Here is a 24664-nt window from a genome sequence, read left to right as displayed (position 1 = left end):
ATAAAGTTTACATTTAATAAAGAACGTTGAAAAATGTGCAAGACAAAGAACATTTTATTCTACCTAACGTCTAGAGACTTTTTACGGAGTTTTTTCTATCTACTAAAGAAAAGTGTTCGAAAATATTTCTTCATTACAAAGATAGAGATTGTCTGTTCGAACTCAAACGATGACAACAAATAAAGCTAACACTAGAAAATGTTCGGTCTGATATACCAAACAATTTGACACCTATGTCCATTAATTCTCACTTCCCATAAAAGCATTAAAACCGATTAACACATGAAAAATTAGGCAAGTTTTAACGTGTTTATATTTAGTGAGAGCAATAAGGATCAATCCTCTCAAAAACAGCAAAAGAATGTTCTATGGGTAGAAAAAGTTTATTGTGGTTTAACCTCTCAAACAGACATTATTTAATGGGATGGAAACTTCAATGACGATACTGGTATCCTCTGAACTTTTACGGTTTTGGATCATAAAACTGTAACAAAGTAGATAATACAACTCAGTAGCAATTCAACATTATATGTACTAGATTTTTAGTCATGAATGCTGTCTGAAAGCGAAATACGATGTGTAGAGAACAGAGTACGAACTATTGTACCCCAATTTCAACTTGTGACGCAACAGTTTATAGTTTAGTCAAATATTTCCTCGACACAAGTTCTGATAACCTTCTTACTGATGTTTTATAACTCAGTTTCAAAGCGATAATCAGAGGTTTTTTAATTTTATAAGTGAACTACTTATTAATAGAAAGGGCTAGGAAAATTAGTTCAAAAAACATTTTTCGAAAGCGTTTGTAAATATTACTCTAGATATAATATAACTCTGTTCATAGCATGTTATCATGTACAACCACGCATGTCTAACACATGTTCCAATAAATACTCACCTACTTACGGTTACACCACCCATAAATTCTTCATATTCACCATCTATAGCGAATATCTCTTCCTCAATGCAATTAGCGGATGTTGGTGGATTTGAAAGATGTTCTTCAATTTTCCCCGTTTCAATCCTATAGAGAAAAAATAAATGGACCAGTTAAACTGTAGATATCAACTGGCTAGTTATTATGAAATCAAAATTTCAGCTGGATGTTTTAATCCGTACACTATAAGTTGGTCACCCAAAACAATAACAATAACATTGAATAAAAATGGAAATACTATTCATTCACAAAGTCCTTAACTGGATATGGACGATGAACAGTAATCAAAGCCACCATATTTAATTTTCACATATTCTGAGGCAATCTAATTTTTTGAAATGCTTATTACGGACAATTCTTCATAATTAGCTTACTGCAAGACATATTTTAAATGCATCCGTAGGACGTTCCTTCGAAAATAGTTCGAAATGTTACAACTTCAGTGTCAAAACTTTTGAATTCCATAGATACATATGTATATGGTGTACTTGAATGTAATTAAGTCGTATATCTAAAAACCAATAGGGTGGGACATTGATGAAGTATATATCTATAACAGGTTACTTAAACTGACGTACTTTTAAATCACGTGACTGATTATCGATTAGCATGGTGAGTACGTCCTCAATCTTTTATTTCTTAATTTCGAAACAACACCATTTTCTCTTTACGAAATCTTTTTTTTCTCTTATTTTCATTCCGCTATTGAACAACAAAAATATTAGAGCTCTAATATTCCCTGTTCTCTATAGGAACTTTCAAAAATCGTTTTCGAATAATGTTGATTTCTCTTCTGCTTCCTGCTATAAAGTTTTTCTAAATAAGTCAGCACAAAGACTTTGACGATGTGAAATTGTTGTGTCTACCTAACTTGTGTGTTTTCCAGTACAGTTAACCGTCTTTCTTATAAATATCAAACTTACAAGCGAACGAATGTACTGTACGAATTATCAATGGAAAGATGGAAGAGCACTCAAGTTCTCATCCATATTTCATATCATCGTTAAGTAAAGTCACTAGAATATAATCAGTGAATTTTAATTCGGTAAAAAATACTGAGAAACGCGAGTAATCATTTATGTTACGTAATAAGAACAGTAATACACATGTCTTTCTATATCTGATGTCTAAAAACGACTAAAATAAACCTCTTAAAAACGAAACACAAGGCACAAGGTATGAAAATAAAGGCAAATTAAAAGTGTGTGAATTTATTCGTGCTTGCGAAGAATCACTAATTACGTAACATTGCCACACGGCTGATACCATTTTAAGTCCATACACAACTTCAAACATCTAGTAAACAGGTAGAAATTGTGAGAGGACGATAACGAAATCTTAAAATATTATAACTAGATTTAAACAGGAAAATTAGTTTTAGTTTTTCATCCTTGAGATAGAAGTATCCGAATTCTGATGAAATTTAAATGTAATCTCAATTAATGTAGGTATGGGATAATAACAGCAATAAATATGTATACAAGGCCTATAAAACCAGCTTACTGTGTATGATTTAACCTTCTGTCAGTGGTGATGCCTTTCCTCATATTCAGAGATGCATTCATTGTTGTGCTTGATACGTTAATCATGTTAGAGAACTCTATAAAAATTTAAAATGTTATTTAAAATAAATATTATGAATTGATGACAGTTTGTTAGTGAAACACTTATAAAAATAAGTTCCGTTACGGTCAAAAAAGAATCTGACAAAATATCATTATTTTAACATACACTTTGAGAATAAAAATAATGCACACGTATTATTTTGAGGATAATTCTCAGCACTTGTGAACTAATATTAGTTAGGAGGCTACTGAAAACTATGGGGTAGTAGATAGCCGCTGCTTTCTAGTTGTTGAATGGTCTAGTAGTGGGCATCTATGAGACCAGAAACTTGAGGTTATTTCAGGAACACGACAACCTTTATTCACTATAATATATTCCACCAAATTGCACATTCAACTTCAGCCAATTCGTGCTATAGCTAGCCCTTCACATAATGTCATTTGTGAGTTACTGTATCATAGGCATCTAACTGTAACTTCGAGAAACTTATCTAGATCATTTGAGATCAGACGATTGTCATCATTTTCTCGAGTGCTTCCGTGGACGTTCAGTATAAAATATATCAGGTTGTACACTCAAGTTTTGATTATTGTTTAATTATAAGAATAAAAATCGCATATACTTGGCTCATGGAATTCTTTCTCATGAAACGGGAAACGCTTTATAGCTAACAGAAATATAACACGTTGACAATGAAAACAGATAATAATAATAATATGCACTAAGAAGAGCCTGATACACGTGATATTGGTCACTACCCAGTGATCAACCAGTTGTATATACATTTCAGTCCTATAGGAGGTCAGTTGAGGCCCAGATAGCTCAGCAGTAATGTATGATTGTGTACATGGGTGGCATGGGATTGAATGCGTCAGAGAGAACCAGTCCCCTCAAGATTACACGTACACTTTACTGAAGAGTACCAAACAGCACAAAACCTAGGTCCAGGGTATCTTACCGATTACCACCACTTTATACTGTGAAGTGTACGAAGTAAAGTGGTCATCAAGGAAGCGAACACGGCAGCAAAATCACGTGACTTTGAACAACAAATAGATTTGTCTGTAGAGGTAAATATTCAGTTTGCTTTTAGCTGCAGAAGTAAACAAGTGTGCATGAAGCTTACATTAAACAGTGGTAAATAGTTATGTTTACAACTGGGATATTAAGAAATTAAGCCTATATCTGTCTCGAAAACCCAAGGCGACAACTCTGTATATATCCTTATTTCTCTATCCTGAACTATTGTAACATTATGAATTCTATTCTGAGGCAATCAGAAAAAGGTTTGGAAGTGTATGTCTTCAACACATATAAATCCTGATCGGTAGGTAGCCAAAATAAGCAATGACAGATGTTTATGAAACTTACTGTCTGATAAAATCATTACAGAAGAAAGCTACTGGAACCAACAGCAAAATATTATGTCGTTGTGGTTTTTGCCTAATACAAGAACCTTCACAGCGCATTAAATGTAAAGTACTCGGAGAAGCTTTCATTTGTAACTATGTCTAAACATAACCTAATGAAAACTAGTTTTCATCTTGGGAAGTTTTACCTATATTTTCCAGTGAAAGTTCATAGTATTGTTGATTTTAGAAACCAAAAACTGAAGCAACAAATAAACAATAGTTTTTACCTGATATGAGATTACTATCATCATGAATAAAAGTAGATTCAATTTCATCAGAAAGTTTTATTTGTTTACCAACAACGCGTAAATGTGGGAATCGAGATAACCAGTCTTTGCATTCATAAAATAAATGATCTTGAATTCCACAAGGGTTACTATTTATACAGTTGGTAACTGATGAATTAAGATGATCAGGATACTGATAAGCTGAAGAAATATTTTGATTAAAAAGACAAAAAACAAATGACTTTAATAATAATTTTGTCTATTCATCATTTCGAACAAACTAAATACATGCACTGCAAATAACATTACAAGACAGAACGAATGTTTACTTTTACTTAGTTTAAAACAAAATTTGTTAATTTCAAACGATTATAAAACACTTAGAGAAATTCAAATTGTTTTCTTATGGCCTCCCTTTGTTTATCTCACTGATTTATTATTTAACGTATTAGTTATTGAAACAAACAAATAAATAATCGCAACAACACAACAATTCATTAATTTTCAAATGATTGAACTCAAAGGTGATGATATAGTATTTAGTTTACCTTGTTTTACTAATAATTATAATTAAATGTACTGTAAACAATAAATTTCTGTAAATGATAGACTTTTACTAATTAATTAGTGATTATATTGACTGTTTTGCACAAATTATCTATGCAAGAAAATTAGTGTTTGTAGACGTTTAAATTCGCAACTCTACGGATCATTGTGGGACAATTAATTGAATGGAATTCATCAACTTCATTGACTGCGAGAAAGTATTTGATAGCGTGGACAGGACAACACTATGGAGGCTTCTTCGACACTACGGCGTGCCTGAGAAGATAGTCAATATCATACGGAAATCTTACGATGGATTAAAATGGAAAATCGTGCATGGAGGACAACTCACTGACTCGTTTGAGGTAGAGACCGGTGTCAGGCAAGGTTGCTTACTCTCACCCTTTCTCTTTCTCCTGGTGATCGACTGGATCATGAAGACGTCAATATCTGCAGGAGAGCACGGAATACAGTCGTCAGCTAGGATGCAGCTAGACGATTTAGACTTCACAGATGATCTGGCTCTTCTATCACACACGCAACAATAAATGCAGGAGAAGACGACCAGTGTAGCAGTAGCCTCAGCAGCAGTAGGTCGCAATATAAACAAAGAGAAAAGCAAGACTCTCCGGTACAATACAACATGCACTAATCGAATTACACTCGACGGAGAAGCTTTGGAGGATGTGGAAACCTTTACATATCTGGGCAGCATCTCGAATGGAACCACGGTGGATCTGAGGCAGATAGGAAGACGCGGATCGGCAAAGCAAGAGCAGCATATTTACAACTGAAGAACATCTGGAACTCAAAACAATTGTCAACCAACACCAAGATCAGAATTCTTAATATAAATATCAAGACAGTTCTACTGTATGGAGTGGAAGCCTGGAGAACTAAGAAAGCCATCATCCAGAAGATACAGGTGTTTATTAACAGTTGTCTACACAAAATACTTCGGGTCCGTTGGCCAGACACAATCAGCAACAACCTACTTTGGGGGAGAACAAACCAGATTTCAACGGAGGAAGAAATCAGGAAGAAGTGCTCGAAGTGGATAGGACATACATTGAGGAAATCACCCAACTTTATCACAAGACAAGCCCCCACATGGAATCCTGAAGGCCAAAGGAAAAGAGGAAGACCAAAGAACACATAACGTCGAGAAATGGAGACAGACATGAGAAGAATGAACAAAAGTTGGATAGAACTAGGAAAGAAGGTCCAGGACAGAGTGGGTTTAAGAATGCTGGTTGGCGGCCTATGCTTCATTGGGGGTAACAGGCGTAAGTAAGTAAGTAAGATGTCCAAATTATGTAAGATATTTATTTTCAGTCGTATTAAAAGGTTCGAAGTGACAAATTACCAAAAAATGGTTTTTCTTTAAATTTGAAGTACTATATCCAAGATGAAGTATTAGTTATATGTTGTGATTACGAGATGGTGAAAATAGATCTTCATATCAAAAGAATGATCTGGGTGAGTTTTGAGTATGATTGGCCAGCTAATAAAACAAAATTTACCTAGAGCCGAATGCCGTATCATTCATTGTTCTTATGTTTCTTCTTATTATTAATAAGTTATAACAGTGTCTATAGTTTTCACTTAGTTTACGTTACATTTAATTAAATAATAATATAACTCAAGGAATATACAAACTATCATCTGGAGCTACTCTACGGGAGGGATAAAGTTACTAATCTATAATATACAAAATATCATAATGTTTACAGATTTATCTAAGGGTTGATAATTCAAAATAAAATATCTCAGCTATTAGTTCATGATGTAGCAAAATAGACAAGGATTATTAAGAAACAATGTTATATTATGTTAGACATCGATATATTTTAGAATGTGATTTAATATCAGTCATGAAGTAGATGCGGAATTATTTGTTACTGGTATATGAAAATTCTTTCGGTATTACTATTAAGTAGAATTCGGAATGCCAGTTTATTTGAATACTGCATTTTAACGATATGATTACTCATAAAAGTATCTTTTTGTACAAAGAGACATTACAAAGGTTTGTTAAAAATATCATGATTATAGTAATATATTGTTCAATAATGAACAGATTGAGATGGTTAAATAATCCAAGAAATATTTAAAATTTCACAAGGTGGATTGTGATTTACAGGTAACTATTCATAAGCTAGACGAAATTGTCAGTCAGAAAACGTCAAATTTAATTCACAATAGTTCTAGATAACATAGGCAACTATCAGCTAATGAGTCTAGAAAAACAAAACAATTAGATTTCACGATTTAAAAGTCTTGGTTACTGATTTGATTATTGAAAATACTTACCGATTTTTATTATTACCGTTCTCAATGAGACATCACATTTTTCCTACTCCGTTTGATAATGTTTTTTTATCTTAATCTGCACAAGAATCAGCTGATACGTAGATAGTTCATAGTTGGTACGAAAAAATACCAAAAAAGTTTATGGTATATGGTTAATCAATTAATAATAGACAACGTAGAACCTGACAAGAAATGTGGTATGAGCTCGTTATCAAACCTGATAAACACTGTTTACAAATTTACTTTTAATAAACTTCAATGAACACTCGAGAAAAAGTAAGCTACTTAACCAATGTCAGAGGTATAAACACATCTCGAACACAACATATTCAGATAACTAGTGGTTCTTTTTAAATTTAGAGAAAAATTCTTCAAATTTTATGTGACAAGCTATTCAGCTAGTATTAGTATTTACAAAAAACTAGTCCAAGTCTTCAACAAAGTTTCCTAGTATCCACTGTAATAAACTGGTAAAAGTTTCAGAATTAACTGGCTTTTTATGCATCGGATAAAGAGAAAAGTTAAGCCCTCATGAACATAACAGGACGTAAGACTATAATTGATTTTGAATCTAGACCAAGTAAATATTACATTATTCTTACTGGGATTTATTAAAAGAATGTATTATGTTATAAGTTCTGACAATGGTAAAGACTTGTGTCAGAGATATACGGCTTTATGTGAACTTATAAAGTTGTTATTTTTCAGATTTCTTTCTTTTAGGGTCGCTTATATTCTTTAACTAATTGATTGCAAAATATTACTTCATTTTGTTCCAAACATTTTGCTTCACTACTGAAAATCTGAAACATGCTTGCGTGAAACCTTAACGCTACTGTATCTAATTGTCAATCTTAAGCGTAAATGACAAAACAGAATCACGCTTCTTTCTATTCACAAAACCTATATACAATAAGGGTGTATAGTTGCTTCTTTGTGTTTTTAACAACCCAAATAGATTTGCGCTCCCATCTTGATCAAAATATTTGATATATATTTTGTTTTTCTAATCAGTCATGAATTCCTGCACATTTACTCTCACAAAACAACACTACTTATTTACATATCTTCTAATTCACTGGGATAACTTCGAGAAAAGCGTTCAATGTCAATTAAATCATCATTCTTTAACGTGAACTTTTATCCTGAAACTTCATACTAAATAAAGTTTTATTCAGGTTGCTTTTCTGGATTGAATACCAGCTCCTGTTGATAACCATTAAGGATCAATAAAATGAGGCTTTTTTAGATTGCTGTAAAAAATGTTTATTGATTTGACATGATTATCTGATAACTCTTACAACTTACCAAATGAATAAATATTTGCCAACAGAATAGTAACTCTCTTAAGTATTACATACTGAAATATAACATCTACTACTCCCTATAGGAAAGTGTAATGCTAAATAACTCCATAAAATAATTTTTAACATAACTCAAAATTTTTGAAATTAATTCCTATTTACATTGACATAAAATTACTTAGTTTTCACTTTGCAGATGGCATTGATCAAATAAGTATCAATAGAAGACAGACAAAATGTTACTAATACATATGCATCTTTTATCGTTTGTTTATCATGATATTTATGGCAAAACTGGTTCCCTTACAACTTGGACTAGTAGTTCAACTTTGGGTCAGTCAATTTTATGTAAAATATAGACGACTGTTATTATGGATCAAATTGAATATAATCATTTGCGATTAGGTTAGATGTGCTATGATGACTTAGAGGGTAATTTTAATATAGTTTATGTAATTAAAATCAAACTGTCTGATGTTTCTGTTTTCGGACAAAGATCAGTCATGAAAAAAGAACAGATCGCTCACTAAGTAAGTGAATAAACTAATATCTTTTCTCATGCGAGTGACTTAGTAATGGTTACTGTTGTGCAGACTGTATTGAAGTGGTCTTCGGAAATGAATGATAAAAACGAAAAAATTTGAGGTCAACAAAAACCATGGGTAGAAAATGTTATATCCCGATAACAATGGTGAATGGTAACTTTGGGATCCATTTATGGACCAGTATTATGCATATAATTTTTATCGTATATTTGCTAAATTATTAAACTACTCATATTCATGTTCCTTTCATTGTGAGCTTTATTTTGACCCTTGGACTATTATTGTACGATTTACCATTCCTGAGTTATACCCAGTCTATTAATTACTGCTCCCTCTATTCACAGCCATATTTGGCTAACTCTTGTACAAATGTTATTTTCTATTTTATTGGTAAGTTGTGGTCAGTCTGTTTGGTATATAAACTCAGTATGTTTGAAATACAAGGATTCATACCACAGAGGCTGTTATTGGTGTTTCGGACTTAACTGTCTGGACCAGGCAGAAGCAGGATCGATAAGTGCTCTAGACTGCTCGTACGGTTTTTGTGTGTCATTGTTCCGATCGATAATTCACTGCTCTCTGATTGGCGGTTTTATCAAGTCATACGTTAACTGGGCATCCACTCGGTCACAAGATATAACAGAAGATCACTTTGCTTGCAACTCGTTGTTGGGAAATTATGATTCAGATGTTCGTAACTGTTCATTTGAAATCCTTCTGGAAATAAGGTTTTTTAATCAGTACTGTTTTTGCCTTTAAGGTTCACTATTCTGGTTCTTGGAGTAGTATATTACGCAAGATATAAAATTTCCGTCTTAAACTCAATTATTCTTTTATACGTATCTTGGATTAACATACTTTCTCAGCTAGCGTAGACTTAATTTCAAGGTAGTTCTGAAATGCGTAGACTCTAGTTAAGATTTTTTTAGTTAAACCTGTTTGATGAAAACTTATCACATGCATTCTAGGGGCTATGAGTGCTCTCAGTGAAATGAGAATCTGGCATCTTTTGCTTTAGACGCTAGTGTCACCTTCCCTTATCTACACATTATGAAACTTAAGTACTAGTTGCTTACGTAATTGGTATATATTTAAGCACAATGTTATTTGGTTTTCATCTCATTGTTATGCCTGTTCACTAGTTACTGGTCGGCTGGGAAATTCATGAAATGTTGCGGCATTAACTGAGTCTGAGTGGCCATGCAATAAGAAGGATTATTGTGGTCACTTGAATGAGTAGATCCTGTCAAATGGTAGAGTTTTCGGTACAAGGTAATAATCATGTGAATCAATAAACCATACCAGGCCCGTGTAATTTTAAAATAATTTGTCCATAGGATAAAAATTTAGATCATGCGACGACAAGAAAAAGTTTATCAGAACTATGCGTATTCACACGATGCATTTGCAATAACCTTATCGCATATTTACTTGCTAAGACATGTATAGAAAATGAAGGTCACACTAGATAAATTAGAAGGTAAGAAAAATAAGGATACTTTTCGTATATAAATATTTATACAAGTAAATGTGTCACCGGATTGCTTGAAATTTATTACTGATGAGTGGTTGTATGTGTATAGTCCCATAAATTCATTACCAATAAAAAAAGCATCCACGCGTAAAAGATATCCAAGTAGAGACCGTCACAATGAACACTGCTAGCCAGCTAACGTGGTTGAAAGAAACGTGTGGCTATAAATCTATTCATTAAGTTAGCCGATAGTAAAATGCAATTTAATTCCAGGTAAACTGATGCATTGCGAAATACTCATTAGATAAAACCTAATTATTCTTTTTAAAGGTAAACTAATAATCACCCTTATTAGCTAAGTATAGTAAGCATAGGTAAGTGGAGAATTATAATGATAATTAAAGTGAATATCTTGAAACACTGCTGCCTCAGTTGTTTGGTTCATTTGTTCCAGTAATAGCATATAACCTCATTTTTACTCTGCATATATATATATATATATATATATATATATATATATATATATAGGCGTCAATCTTAATTAAGTCTAATCACTTACTTTGTGTCCTATTCCTCTTATAATAACTTTCTGTCCCATTTTAAATATCCAATATCAAATTCACTAACCGATTATATGTCGAATCCCTGTCTGTACTGATAGTACGAAAACTAACAACCATGAGTTACAATTACTTGTTACGCTTCATCGACAAAAATTCAGAGTAGTATAACTGGTGCATAATCGATATTATTAGCATGATTTAAGGAAAATTTTATTTACACCTAACCCAGAATAAAATGCATTTATTACGGTAATTTTTTAGAACGATTATAAGAGCAAAATATTGTTTAAAATGACTTCAGAATAAATGATAGACAACTGGACTTTTTACGAGACAAAACTACTAAAATGTGAGTGCCTTCAGCGTTCTAGCTGACTGAGCTCAAGATCTTTATTGTTTATCTTGTAACAGTGAAAACGTATGTAGTAATTATTTGGTTACGATTATTCGTCAATTCATGGTCGTTACTCCATGAAACATTTGGGGTCTAAGTTAGGAAATCTTCAAGGTGCTAAGCTAACGTGAAGTTTAGAATTATACCAGTCATTCTAGACTGATTGGAATTTTCTACACATATAACATAAGGATCATCCTGACACGAAATCAATAAATCTGATAAGTAGATAAATAAATATCATTTTTACTGAGGAACGCTGATTAAAACCTCTACGAGGCACTGAATACAATTATAAATCGAAACGAAGCATGATTCAGAGAAGGAGATTTTTTCAGACAATGTCATTTTCAAAAGATATACAACCGTACTTTATATGAAAATTTTGATGTGATTAAAGAGGATTGTATGTTTTTTTCCAAGATTTCTAACGAATAGAATTCATGGAGTGGACTTTGTAACAATCAGTAAAATCGATTATTAATAAATAGGTTCAAAATTACGGAATACTTAAGAGACTATAAGTAAAAAAACTCAAACTCATAATAAAATGCAGTAAATTTATTCCCCTCAATGAACTTATATAGCCACGTTGAGTGTGATGCGATATAATTAATTAACATCATTTAAAACAATTAGTCCCTTTGATAAATTTCGATAATGCAATGAGAAGACGAAGTTTACCAGAATTATGTGATATATTTGCGCAATACATTTCAAACAATCTAATCACACATTTCAGTCAGTCAGTCAGCTACAACGTAGAACCAGGCACATATATGCATCGGTCCAAGTTGCCATACCTCGTTAGCACAACAAGATGAACACCGAATTCATAGAAGTAGTTAATTTATTGGTGTTAATATATACTTGTTAAGACATATTTATATGAAAACTAAAGGGTCAACTAGACAGGTTAAGGTAAGCCGTAACAAAGAAAGAAAATAAAGTACACAAAAACAGTGTGATGACTACACTGGATAAGAAATCGGTATCACCAGGGTAGGTTAAGGGTAAGAACAAATTCATTTTGAACACATAAAGTGAGTTTCAATTTCCGTATAGCCAAAGCTTCAATAAACCTTAGTATACGTCCTTGAAGGCTTTTGTATTACACTACAAATGGTGACTTGATGTCAAACTTATGACCAGTTTCAATCAAATGTTTCGCAATGGAGGGAGATGTCTGTTTATCCTGTAATCTTATTTGACCATTGCATTCATTTGTTTCTGCAGCCATTTAGGTATGTGTTCCGCCACCCTTAATTGCAGATCACGATTGTTCCTCCCTATGTACGTGTTACCGCACATACATGTAAATTGATAGACACCTTGGGATGTGACACAATCGCCTATGTGCTGTTTGGGTTTTGAGTGAAACATAGACCCTGTCTTTTCAATAATGACAAGTTGGGCTGCATAAAATGTCCTGTTGATGGCTAATTTCAGTCTCCGTTTCAACGTTAGACTATTTGAGTCGCCCCTAAACGGTAACATAGTATAAACTCGCTTTTTGGGTGCCAGAAGCGTCGTAGGTCTAATCGTATTGCAATCATTCCAGTGGTTTATGAACTTCAATGAATAACCATTATTCATTAACGTATCACAGTTAAGAGCATCGTCTCCACTTCAATTCCATGAAATAATTAAAACCCATAGGTTTTAATAAATTAAACTCATCCTTATTAATAACACTCATGTTTAACAATTTCATTAGATTCGAGTTCAATTTCTTTTCTAATTTACGTAATCCATCGGGGTCAACAACAGCCATAAATTTGCTTTTATCACTGAGAATGGATTCCATTTTATTTTTGTAATCGGACTTATTCATAATAACAACACCAGATCCTTTATCGGGTTTAATTATAATAATATCGGAATTGCTTCGCAATTCTTTTAATGATTTGAAGTGCTGAGAATTTAGTATGTTTCTCTGCTTTGGCCCAAAAGAGTGAAACTGATACGCTATATCCACTAATTTAACTTTGAATCAACTTTGATTCTCTAAGAATGAAGGGGATAAAGTACTCAATCGATCATATAGATTTTCGAATTGGATGTTGATTGCCCATTCTGAGATTTGTGTTATAGGAACGAAAAAATTAAAACCTAGAGAAAGTGCCTCCTTTTCATTGATTAACATCAATATTTTCTTGTCAAAATACTTGTGCTGGACAGATATTTTCAGTAAATAAGGTTTGCACAAATGTTAATCTACTTTTTTGTACAGTTTACACAAAATAATTAAAATTAAATAGTTTTCTAGATTTAAAGAAAACATGGCTTACGTGGGTTTCGATTTTCAATTGAATGTAAAGACAATAGTGCTAAATTATCTAAACCCATTGAATCATAATCATCCGTGTGTGAAGGCGAATTGATACTATTTGAAATATTCATATACCGAGACGGTTCATCATCAACGTTTGTTGTTGTTATTGATGTATACCTCAGTATTGAATCTTGTAGATCCAGATTCGGATTATCAAATAAAATACGATCGATTTCCTCGAACATTTCATGTACACGGAAAGATTGTTGACGGTCAAACTCCTTCAAATTAAGTAAGGATATTTTAGAATATTTGTGAGTAATTACTTGATTTTATGTAAAAAATTAAGTGGAAACGAAAACAGAACAATAAATATTTAAAAAAGGTAATAAATTATTGAAATTAAAATTCAGTTGTATAGCCTGTTACGGGGGCATTTTTAAAAAAAAATGAAAGGAACACACATTTCATAAACATAATTATCTATCGTTTCTGTATTATATATTTCAATCTACGATTCGTCTTCATAAGCAACGTTATCGATTGTTTAGTTAAATGACTATATGAATGAATGAATAACAGTAGACTTTTCGTAATAGTCCTTAGTCTTGCAGCAAACAAAAAAAGTTCAACATAAAAATTGTAAAAAATCTGAATACAAGTGGTCGTTTATGATGCTTATCCTTCACTAACAAAATAAATTATCTGAATTACATGACTTTTTTCAGTAATCTCACTCGGTTCACAGTCATAATGATGTTCAGGTACCTCTGACCCGACTACGTTACCAACTTTTCAAATTTATCTGTGGTAGCTCCAAATAAACCCCAAACATGATCCTCAGATGGGTATGTAAACTCTTCAACCCCATTAACTAAAAAGTCAAGTTGACCTAAAAAAAGTCAATGAAACATTCAGTTTAGAACAAGCTAGTGAAGTTGTCTTCTAACTAACTACCGTTATTCAAACTTTCGTCCAATCTCAAGTTATAATCTTATATATGAAAATTGTTGTCTCAGAACACTTATGTCCAGAGCATTCTTTGAACTGCGTTCATGAAAAATTTATATTTCTCTAATCAGGAGTATATGATACGATACACTCATTAAAAATCAAAGACAAAACTCACGTTTGTTATTTTCTGAAGTTTTATGTTATTATTTGTCGGGTTTGTATAATGGGCCACATTTCTGTTATTAAATCATTTGTTATAATTCCTTATGAGGTAAAAGAAGCTTGGTTGCTTAGATACACATAGAGTGTATATTTTTAACAAAAAAAATAACTGAACCTTAATTTAATTCTAAAACAATGCACATTAGTAAGAATAGGTTTCTTCCTATTGTATAAAATAAATCATCTTCCTTTGTTCTATCAAAGTATCAATTAAATGTTTTGTATATATTTCAAAAATGCTTTTAATAATTTTTTCACGTTGTTTAAATCTTACAGAATTTAGGCCATATGAGCGTGTGATAGGATACCTTTTTACATTGAACTGGTTCTAAACAGAGAGTAAACTTATTTATTTTTCGTTGTTTTATTCCTATGTTTGGTATCTGATCAACACAATTCATTATTTTGCTCCCCTTGATCTTTCTATTTTCGATGTCCAAAAATATTTAAACTTTACCAACTCCCAATTTCCGAGTTTCTTGAGTTTGATATCTATGGCGCATTTAGTATTTATGGTTGGCTGCTGTTAGAACAGGATGAACCTCTTAAAGCATATGGCTCTATTAAGCATTCTTCCGTTAATTATCTTGTTTACCTACTAAATATACATTTACTCAATATAGTTGAAAAAGAGTTATTATGAAGCAAGATTTCTTTTCTTTAGTAATGCTGAACATAGGCACTCGATAAATCACCCCGGATTACTGTTTGACTAGTAGATATGTAAAGTCAAAAAATAAATACCTATCGATATGCATTCTGGAATAATTTTTTCGTGCACTATGTCAATAAATATAAGTATGAGATATCCTTGAAACATTAAATCGGTAGTACCCGAAACTTCTTACTGTTTGGTAAATAAAGTACTAGTAAGATTTAATCCAAGGAGATTTATAGTGTTAAGTTTCAATAACTTGAGTTTTGTAGAGGAAGATACCTGGATCTCAGTCAGTTAGTGGTTTTAAGTGCTGTTAGAGGTATGAGAGCGGTTATCACTTCCCAGTTGCTCCATATCGTGGAAGGGTTCTTCTAAAGATATCTAAAAAATAAATTGGGTTAGAGTTGATCTCAGTGACCTCAGAGCGTGACCGCAGTGCCCCAGGGGCAACTGCTTGACGGTGGTCACACACGACCTGTTTGTGGATAATTTTTGTGCTAGCTCCGTACTTGTTAAAACCTTACCACCGGGGACGGATATTCGTGGGATAAGGTGAAGTATGCATTTTTAGAGTCGACTTTTTCTAACCCCACTCTTCTTTATGGAAAGGCAGCATCGCTGTTATGATAGTTGTCTGAAAGAAACACCTTACTGCCGTCACACCTCTGTACAGTCAGTAGTACGGTTTCGTCTTCGGACCTTGGGTTTGCTACTTTTAGTCTTGCCGTTTTTCAGTCTACCTACTTGACATGACAGGACCTTGAGGAATGATTATTTCAGCCGGTATAGCCTGAATGGCTCATCACGATAGGCAAACCCGACCAAAACATAAAGGTAGCAGAAACAATCAGGACTTGGATCTTAAATGTCACTATTGTGTTTGATTGACTTGAGTGAATAGTCACTATTAACGAGATCAGCTACACAGAACGTTGCATCATAAAGTATTAAATCCTTAATCTTTGGTTAGGAATTCCTTTATACCCTCTGATAATTTTAGCTTTGAGTTAGTAATATTTGAATTTACTCAATTAACTTAATTTCTCGGTTAAACTCTGTAAGATAGTGATGTTCATTTGATTGATTTTGGAACTCTGTGGTAATAATTTGGTTTAAAATAAAATTGATGGGGCATAGTTGTAGGATTTAAATAATCAAACCATGTCTAACCACTCGATTATGGTTTTATTACTTACAATATCTTCGAAATTGGCATTTAAGTATTTTATATTAATTATTCATTTTTTCCGTGGGAATAACTTATTTCTTAAAATGAAAGGGAAAAAGACGTTATTCTATGAAACACAACTCCATTTTATGTAACTACTAATTTTAAACTAGAGTCAACTACTTGCTACTTTGAAAAAATAATCTTTTTGTGAAGTAACTCTACGTTTTCTTGGACTGATGTTAAACTGTATATTTTATCTGCCTGATAGAAATTATGCAGTTATGACCAACAAAAGTTCAGTGATTAGGAAATGTATACAGAGGTTTTCTGCGATGTTATTTGTACGAAAAGTTAACAAAACACTCTAACTATGCCTTATTGTGTATAACGTAAACTTTGAAAAGACTCATTGTTAAGTTTCAAACACAATGTTATGTTCATGTAAAGATCTGTAAATTTTAGGCTCAACCTACAGATTCGAAATTGATATTTTTCGGAAAAAACGCATCATCAACTGAGTTAGCTTATAGTAAAAATCATCTCCAGATAAATTTGAGAAAACTAATGAATTAATAAAAATATGAATGTTTTCTAACTACTTACACACATATCGTCACCCCATTCAGATGAAGAAACACTACCCCAATCAGTTACATTTGTAGAGTTAATATCATAGTACTTGACAGCGCTAGAATTTATGTTATCATCGGATTCATTATCAATTAACTGCTCACTCGGCTCGGTTTCTGAACATCGATAATATTTCGAAGCATTTATCTTTGTTGATTTGTTGTAGGTTTTGTGATTGCGATTAATATGTTTTGTTGTGGAATACTCTGAACCGTTTGTATTCAACTCATTCGAAACACGTTTAGCTTTCCCATTTGGTTTCTGCTCATTGAAATCAATGCTCTTTGCTGACCCATGTACTACATCAGTTGGTTGTTTTACAAAAGGGTGTGAAGATAAATAACCATTGACATACATTCGTGGACTTGAATCTATCGCTCCTTTTTTATTATGTAGTGTTGCAGAAGCATTGTCGCATTGCATTAACCATGAAGATAATTGACTTCCGTTTAACGAAAGATGATTACTACTCTTGGAATGATCGGATTGATTAACTGACATCTTTTTTACCAGTCGTGATTTACCAGTTGTCAAGCTAAGAGCATGTTTGTAATCTGGTTTACTCATATGAGAGTTATTATTTAATTTTGAAGGATTATAATTGTGTATAGAATGTTTTTTCTCAAAACTACCTAAAAAATCCTTTTCATCTTTTCTAATTACTGAACGTTTTAGTCTGCATGTATTATTTGTAGCGGCTGAACTATAAGGGGTGGATGGTTTTACGTCTGTTTGAATGTTTGTTATTCTATTAAGATTTAAATACTTGGTCTCTTTCTCGTTAACCGATTTCAGGGAGAACTTTGATATGCAAGCAGATGGTGTGATGTTTGCTAATTGTTTCTGATTACTTTGTTGGCATTTCAAGCCACAAGTTTTTACATGGGGCAGCTCTTTGCTTAACTTCTTCATTTCTTTATTACTTAATTCACTTTTGTGCCAACTACGAGCCGAAGTTCTATTCGGAAGCGCAGGAGCTCTGGGTACATCTCTATCATTAGGCCTGCTAAAATGTAAATTCGAAATTATACAGATTTATTATGATCAATTTTAAACAGTAGTCCTATTGGATTTGATAATCAAAGCTTATTTACTATTAAATTTATTTCCCAATCAATAATTACATAAACTGCTCTTATTTTCAAAGTAAGCAACAAACAATGGTTTTGCTAGATAAAACATTTATTAATTAAAGATTCTATTTGATTTTAAAATTTGCAAACTTCTTATATATGTCCAGTCCAGCTCACTGCATGCTCTTCAACTGAAAGAAGACAGATATTCAAGCAAAGCCATCCGCAACTAATGTGAAGTTTGACATATGCTTTTCGATCCTTAGTTCCGCAAATATTTAGCCATCGAGTCATGTTTTGAAGGCAAATGGAAAAAAAGAAGAGTGAATATGACAGTACCATCTGTCACGATAAAGATCATTGTTTTTTATACTACGCATTCCCACTACCAGGTTTAATCTGATTGGTTTACATTCGTAACCAACAAGTCTGATTAAGGTGTAGAGGTATTTAGCCTACTTTACTGCTTATCCGAGTACGTATATTTAAATAAAAAGGGATACATGTTACCTTTGAAAGAAAGCCTGATTCATAACCAGATTTTATACGTTCGAAAATGGAGTCTAAGATGCTAATCAAATTATAAGATGAAGATCGCTATTTATAAGCTCCGCTCAAAATGCATGTTGAGTAGTAGAAGACACTGCTTTATGGATTGAAACCATCGGGTAATCTTAGAATTTATATCTAAAACTTTCAAATAACTGCATTTTAATATCTCGGATACGATTTTACAGAGTCATCATAAAATGCGCTTTTGATAAACACTAAAACATGAGCTGTCTGCTGTTTTCTTCTCTTAACTTTATCTGATAACAAACACGTCTTTGCCTTATTATAATTATAAATATAAAAAAGCAATTGATCCCTTGAAGTTTAAGCTTTCCCATGTAATTGGGCAAGGAAAACCTGAAAATAGTAATTTTTGAATTTTAATGACTAACCAGCAATGAGCAATTAGAAGCATCAATATTTTTGGGCATTTGTGATGTTTGTATTTAAGCGGTAGAAACGACTAAGTTTTAGATCGAAGTACAGAGGCCATACATTATGTATGTAGACTAGTAGATAAAAGCCGTTTAACAGAAAATTTTTCAGGATATGCAGTCCTGAAAAGCTAGGTAAACATAAGCTGTCGTCCATATAAAATTAGTAAAGGTCACTAGAGAAACGAATACAAATTTTTGCAACAGCATACTTTACACAGACTTTTAGATGCTCTTCGGACACAAAGTAATTTGCACTTCCGAAAATACCAGTCCTGTAACATATTTCAACTGAGTAAATTGGAGTGATTAGAACAATGTCAGCCAACACTAATGACAAAGTATTCGACGCTTAATGTACGACTATTTTGAATAACATTTATGTTATAGTCCAATAAATTTTAAGACTCACTACTACCGATTGCTTTCATGGGCATTGCCTAGGCTTCTTCTTAAATATGTGCTTCGATATTTTCGTGGCAGATTACAGCCGTACAACAAATAGAAACTTAAGAACAGTTTTTCAACAGATTTTTCTAAAACTGTTACTAACTTATGTTAAAATGGAGCTCATATCAAATATCAAGTTCAGTCATCATTTGCTAAACAGCAGAGTGAAGTGTTATTGGAATTTATAAGAACTAATATGATTACCGGGTAGCAGCGTTATATTGTTTTAGCAACCTAAATTTGCAGTCAATTGTCACGCACCAATTTAACGAAACTTTATTAAATACAAATATTTTATATTTCCTGGCTTACATCTACTTTCGCTAGCAGTTTCTAAAAATATGACATACAATACAGATTACTAAGAAGTGTACGCGTGGTCACGAGTGCAGTTTGAACTGAAAAATTATTTACTTACAAGCTAGAGATCTGAGAATATTTCTTATTTCCAATGCTCATTTGTAAACTGTACGACACATAAGACTCGGAGTCGTTGGAAACCTTTTCAAAATAACGCTTAGAGTAGAGAACACATAAAACAACCTTCCTATGTTCAATAATTTGAAAAGTAAACAGTCCAGAAGATTTTCTACAAAATCATCTCTGTTCCATCATTTTATTTGAAACAGCTCACAAAACATGATATTTTATGCTGTTCTCAGTATCCGTATGTTGTGGTTTGATAAGCCGTAACTTGATTGCAAACCTAAAATTTTGTGTTTAAGAAATTTTTGAACACCCCATAAAACATCTACTTCTTTAGCATCAAAACTTTCAGATTTTTCCTTTAGATTTTTAGCATGCAGTTTTATAAGCTGACTCTTTCTAGACATCTAGTGCATGGTAATTTGTTTTTGTTCCCCTGTCTTTCGAAGTCATATTTCACTTTGTCTAGCTGAGAGAAAAAAGTCTTTTCGAAACAAAAACAGCGTAATTTTTCATGTTTACGAATAATAGTTATTCTTCCTGAACAAATATGAGGACTCATTGGGAAAATGTGAGTGATTTGGAGCTATTAATTGGAGTTAGTGATGGTAAATTAAGGACTAATGATTGTAGCACAAGGGAAATGTTGCGCAATTGTGATATGGACCGAAGGATTATAAGCAAGAAAATTTCTGATTGCTTTCAAAAGCTGTTTCTAAGACGAATGATTCTTTTCGGGTGCTATAACGTTTATTTATAGTATTATATTCATGTAAATTAGAAATCACAAAAGTGCTATTTGTTAAAAAAAATTACTTGATGAGAGATTCCCGATGTATTTAATCGCGTGTAACATGTATACAGACCGGTGAAACTATAATCTATGGACGACTACGGCTAGACGAGGGTTATATATTAGTGTGGAGTAAAAGGATTAGGATCTACAGTTGAACGTTATGGTTATCAAATAGATTTAAGGTTTTCGTCACTAACTGACATCAGTTTTAGTGCTAAAATGGAATTTTACCAAATGCGTGAACAAATTTCGCTCCAAAATTTAAGGACTGCTATCTGAAATCTGATTCGTTCGTCCATAGTTTATACTCTCGCCTAGAGTCATTCAATAATAATTAATAACCGTAGAAGCCTAGAGAAAATACCACTAAGCTAGTGTTGATACAGTCTAGCGCGTAGATAGGTGCATGCTACATCATATATTTTTGGCTCATGATAATGATCCTTTCAGAGGTTTACTTTGATACGACTTTTGCTTCCTCTAGCGACTGGGCTACAACAATGACATCAATCCATAGACCCCAATAACCATTTAATCACTGGTAGCGACGGGCAGTGTGTACAAAGTACAGAGACGTAATCAGCATAATCTTATGCCTGCACTTACCAAGAATCCATAGTTCACGAGGAATAATTACAAACCGCGATCCCAGTCACGACGGTTTTAAAATATTTTCCCAACCCTTTCAGGCCAGATTTCCAGACTCACTGGCACCGTCATTGTAGCGCACATGTGATCTCGGAGATCTAATTGCATCACAGACCTACTACTAAACTCTGTGTGGCTTAATTGTGCCGGTTGTCTCTCCAAGAAGTAAAAGTTGGTACCGCACCCACTGGACAACTACCACACTACTCCATAATAGTCAACAGGAGCCGCTTCCTAATCCAGCACAGTAGACCTGTCTACTATTTAGCAGGCTAAAAAATCTCGTTCATCGTCGGAATTACCGTGAAAATCGCTTAGCCAACAAGGAACGGCAATGCACCACCATTCGAATGATCAGATTGAAATATAATGAAAAAGAATATTAAAGATGTGATAGACAAATCATGGACGAAAGTTTCAGTATGAATTCTTTCATGATTCACTGAAAAATGAGCCAAGTTCATAGACAGTGTATGTCCCTAAAGAATGAAATTTTATCTATGACCTTTAGGATTTGAGTTGTTGTTTTAACGGCACGAATAACAGCCCACAATATAGGTAATCAAACAAAATACTACCTCGATAGTTTTATCGAATGAAAGTAAATCCATGAATTATTTCAATATAATACAGCAACTAATTAGTGAATGAAGTAAGCGCTAATTTAAAGTTTACTAAATATTATCCAAACGGATTGATTCGGTAAATCTTATTTCCTTGATGAGAACGCATATTAACTTTGTGGTCTAAGTATAGGTAGGTGCCCCATAGCTCAGCGTGACAGTCATTATGCTTTGAAATGGAATGACGAAAAAAGAGGATAAGGAGGGTAAGTGACATGAACGGTAAAAACTGCCAATTTCTTTAAAATTTAGCATATCAATGTATGTTCACTCAGTTGGTAAAATTCCAGGCTAAATGCTGTGACTAGAATAAACTATCGTTGAACAAACTATGAGTGATTCACATAAGCAAAATTCAGAGTGCATTAAGGCACAGCTGAGTAGAACAGACCTGGATTAATCGAAGAAGAGCTGCGACAGGAAGAGAGATGGGTATGTATATTTATTTACAAAATGTAACGAATGAACGTAAAATGTCTCAATACACAAATAGCTGTATCACTGTCATCAGTGTTCATATCATTTCTTTTTATCAGATGACAATATTGCAATCCTGACTTGAGAGTCTGAGTTTGTAGGTCATAGGCTGTGTTGGTAGAATAGTAAAGCTGACATAGGGTTGGAAATATGAGGTACTGGATATGCAGACGTCAAAAAGAAGCTTTAATATCACTGAATAATTGCCTTTACTCGAATTTTAAACGACCCACGACAAACAAGATTCTCAGTACAATAGACATAAGTGAATTGAATCGCTACCCTCACCCCTGGTGCTTGCTGGTCAGTAACTCCACCATTCCCCATTTCCTAATGTTAGAATCTATTGAGGTGATGATTTAGTCAGACTTCTTGTCCTACTCTAAGCTCCATGTTCTACACCCTCTCAGGAGACACCACTTCCATTAGCAACATGGTGCAGCAATATTAGACTACCGAAGCTTATGGACAGTCGGTTATACATCCACGTGTTATTCCATAATATATTAGGACTAACTACGAGTTCCCATACAAAAGTAAGGATGCAGGAAAAAATAAGTGTAGATAGTTGCTTAACAAAGACTGGTGATAGAATAATGTTGGTATGCACTGCTTGCAAATTTAAGAACAAATAACGTTAATGAATCAAAAGTGATTGATTAAGATGTCCGTGGAAAACAGTAAATTCATAAGAAATAGACAAGAAGGAGTTCATTCCAGTATTGAGTTGTTAATGTTGCTTGTTATCAGCTACTGTGTGTGTTAGTCAAATGAAGAGGAATTCACGGACTGATATTAGCTGAATAGTTTCATCGTATGAGGTATCTTTAATCAGAAATATGAATTGCTCCATATCAACTTTAGACACTTTGCTTTCATTTTTATAGTGATCTTTCATTACAGACTAAAATTTGGCACAATTGTTGTGAGTCGTTATAGAAACAAATGAAAAGCAGAACATGGCCATACTGCAAATATACTGGTTAAGCAGTTAATTATTCCACACCGACCATAGGTGATACTGCAATCATGCCGTTCGGAAATGATAATCTATTTCCATATAAAATTATGGTACAATGGGTATGTCAGTTTACGGGCAAATTCAAAATGTTACAAATGTTACAGGACCTGCTTTAGTAAGTTACTCAATTATGTTGATACGTAATGTGGCATGTAAACAAGTGGGTAAATTTGGTTAAACAAGGATCTGAATAACGCTAAGATTAGTTATAATATATAACCACGTTCCAGACATTCTTATGTCCATGATCAACAACTTACAACATGAGTTTGCTGATAGGATATTACCTAAATAAGGTTATTAAGTGTATAGAAACAGGGAAATTTTCTGGTGGAATAATGAAGCCTATAAACCAACAAGTTAATAAGTGGGTTTGTGTGTTGTTACTGTTCTATGTGTTCACAGGTGTTATAACCTGTTTGCAAATGGCACACCGCACAAACTTTAACCTAAATGAACACTCATGTGTTCCAACTTTCACCTTACGCATTACATGTGCAGTGCTGAAAAGAAGAGAGTAAAAATATTCAGCAGAACGAACACTAAATTGTGGTTGATCAACCCATTTTGTTCTACTTTTTGCAAAAGGCATGTCTATCAGCAGACAGAACTCAAAACAATCAACAAACAGACTTCAGACAAACCATGTGAATTTGAGGCAATGTGTGAAGAATTATAACGGCGAAACAGGTCTTAGTTAGTGAAAGGTTGAAGGGGAAAGTTAAACAAATATCAATTGACTCCGTAAAAGTGAAAGTAACTTAAATTGTCTGAATTTCCAGATGACATTTTCACCGTAGCCTATATTTATTTACTGCTCACTTTATTGTTGTTATCGAGCGCTAGCTGTCAGGTCTCTGCCTGAACGCCTGAATATGTATGTGATTGGATGGCTCAGTAAAATATTGAAACCACTATATGGTAGAAAACACGAATCAAGGAAGCAGTAAATATGGCAGAAAAACTTCTGTAT

At 33.2% G+C, this 24664-nt stretch overlaps 1 protein-coding gene across 1 annotated transcript in view; it reads right to left on the bottom strand.

Moving 5' to 3' along the window:
* The window catches only part of Smp_142130 (hypothetical protein), a gene marked incomplete at both ends in the record, with an annotated part of 62714 nt that overhangs the window by 2585 nt on the left and 35465 nt on the right, over positions 1-24664 (bottom strand). Inside the window, 5 exons of the mRNA XM_018788728.1 lie at positions 899-1024; positions 3875-3959; positions 4143-4343; positions 13573-13837; positions 17165-18197. Of these exons, the coding sequence (XP_018654242.1) occupies positions 899-1024; positions 3875-3959; positions 4143-4343; positions 13573-13837; positions 17165-18197 (1710 nt within the window). The remainder of the gene's footprint in view (positions 1-898; positions 1025-3874; positions 3960-4142; positions 4344-13572; positions 13838-17164; positions 18198-24664) is intronic.

This window comes from Schistosoma mansoni, chromosome W (assembly GCF_000237925.1).
Source record: "Schistosoma mansoni strain Puerto Rico chromosome W, complete genome".
Lineage (NCBI taxonomy): Eukaryota > Metazoa > Platyhelminthes > Trematoda > Strigeidida > Schistosomatidae > Schistosoma > Schistosoma mansoni.
The sequence above is the reverse complement of the archived record's forward strand: the minus strand, read 5'-3'. Positions and strand labels throughout refer to the sequence as shown.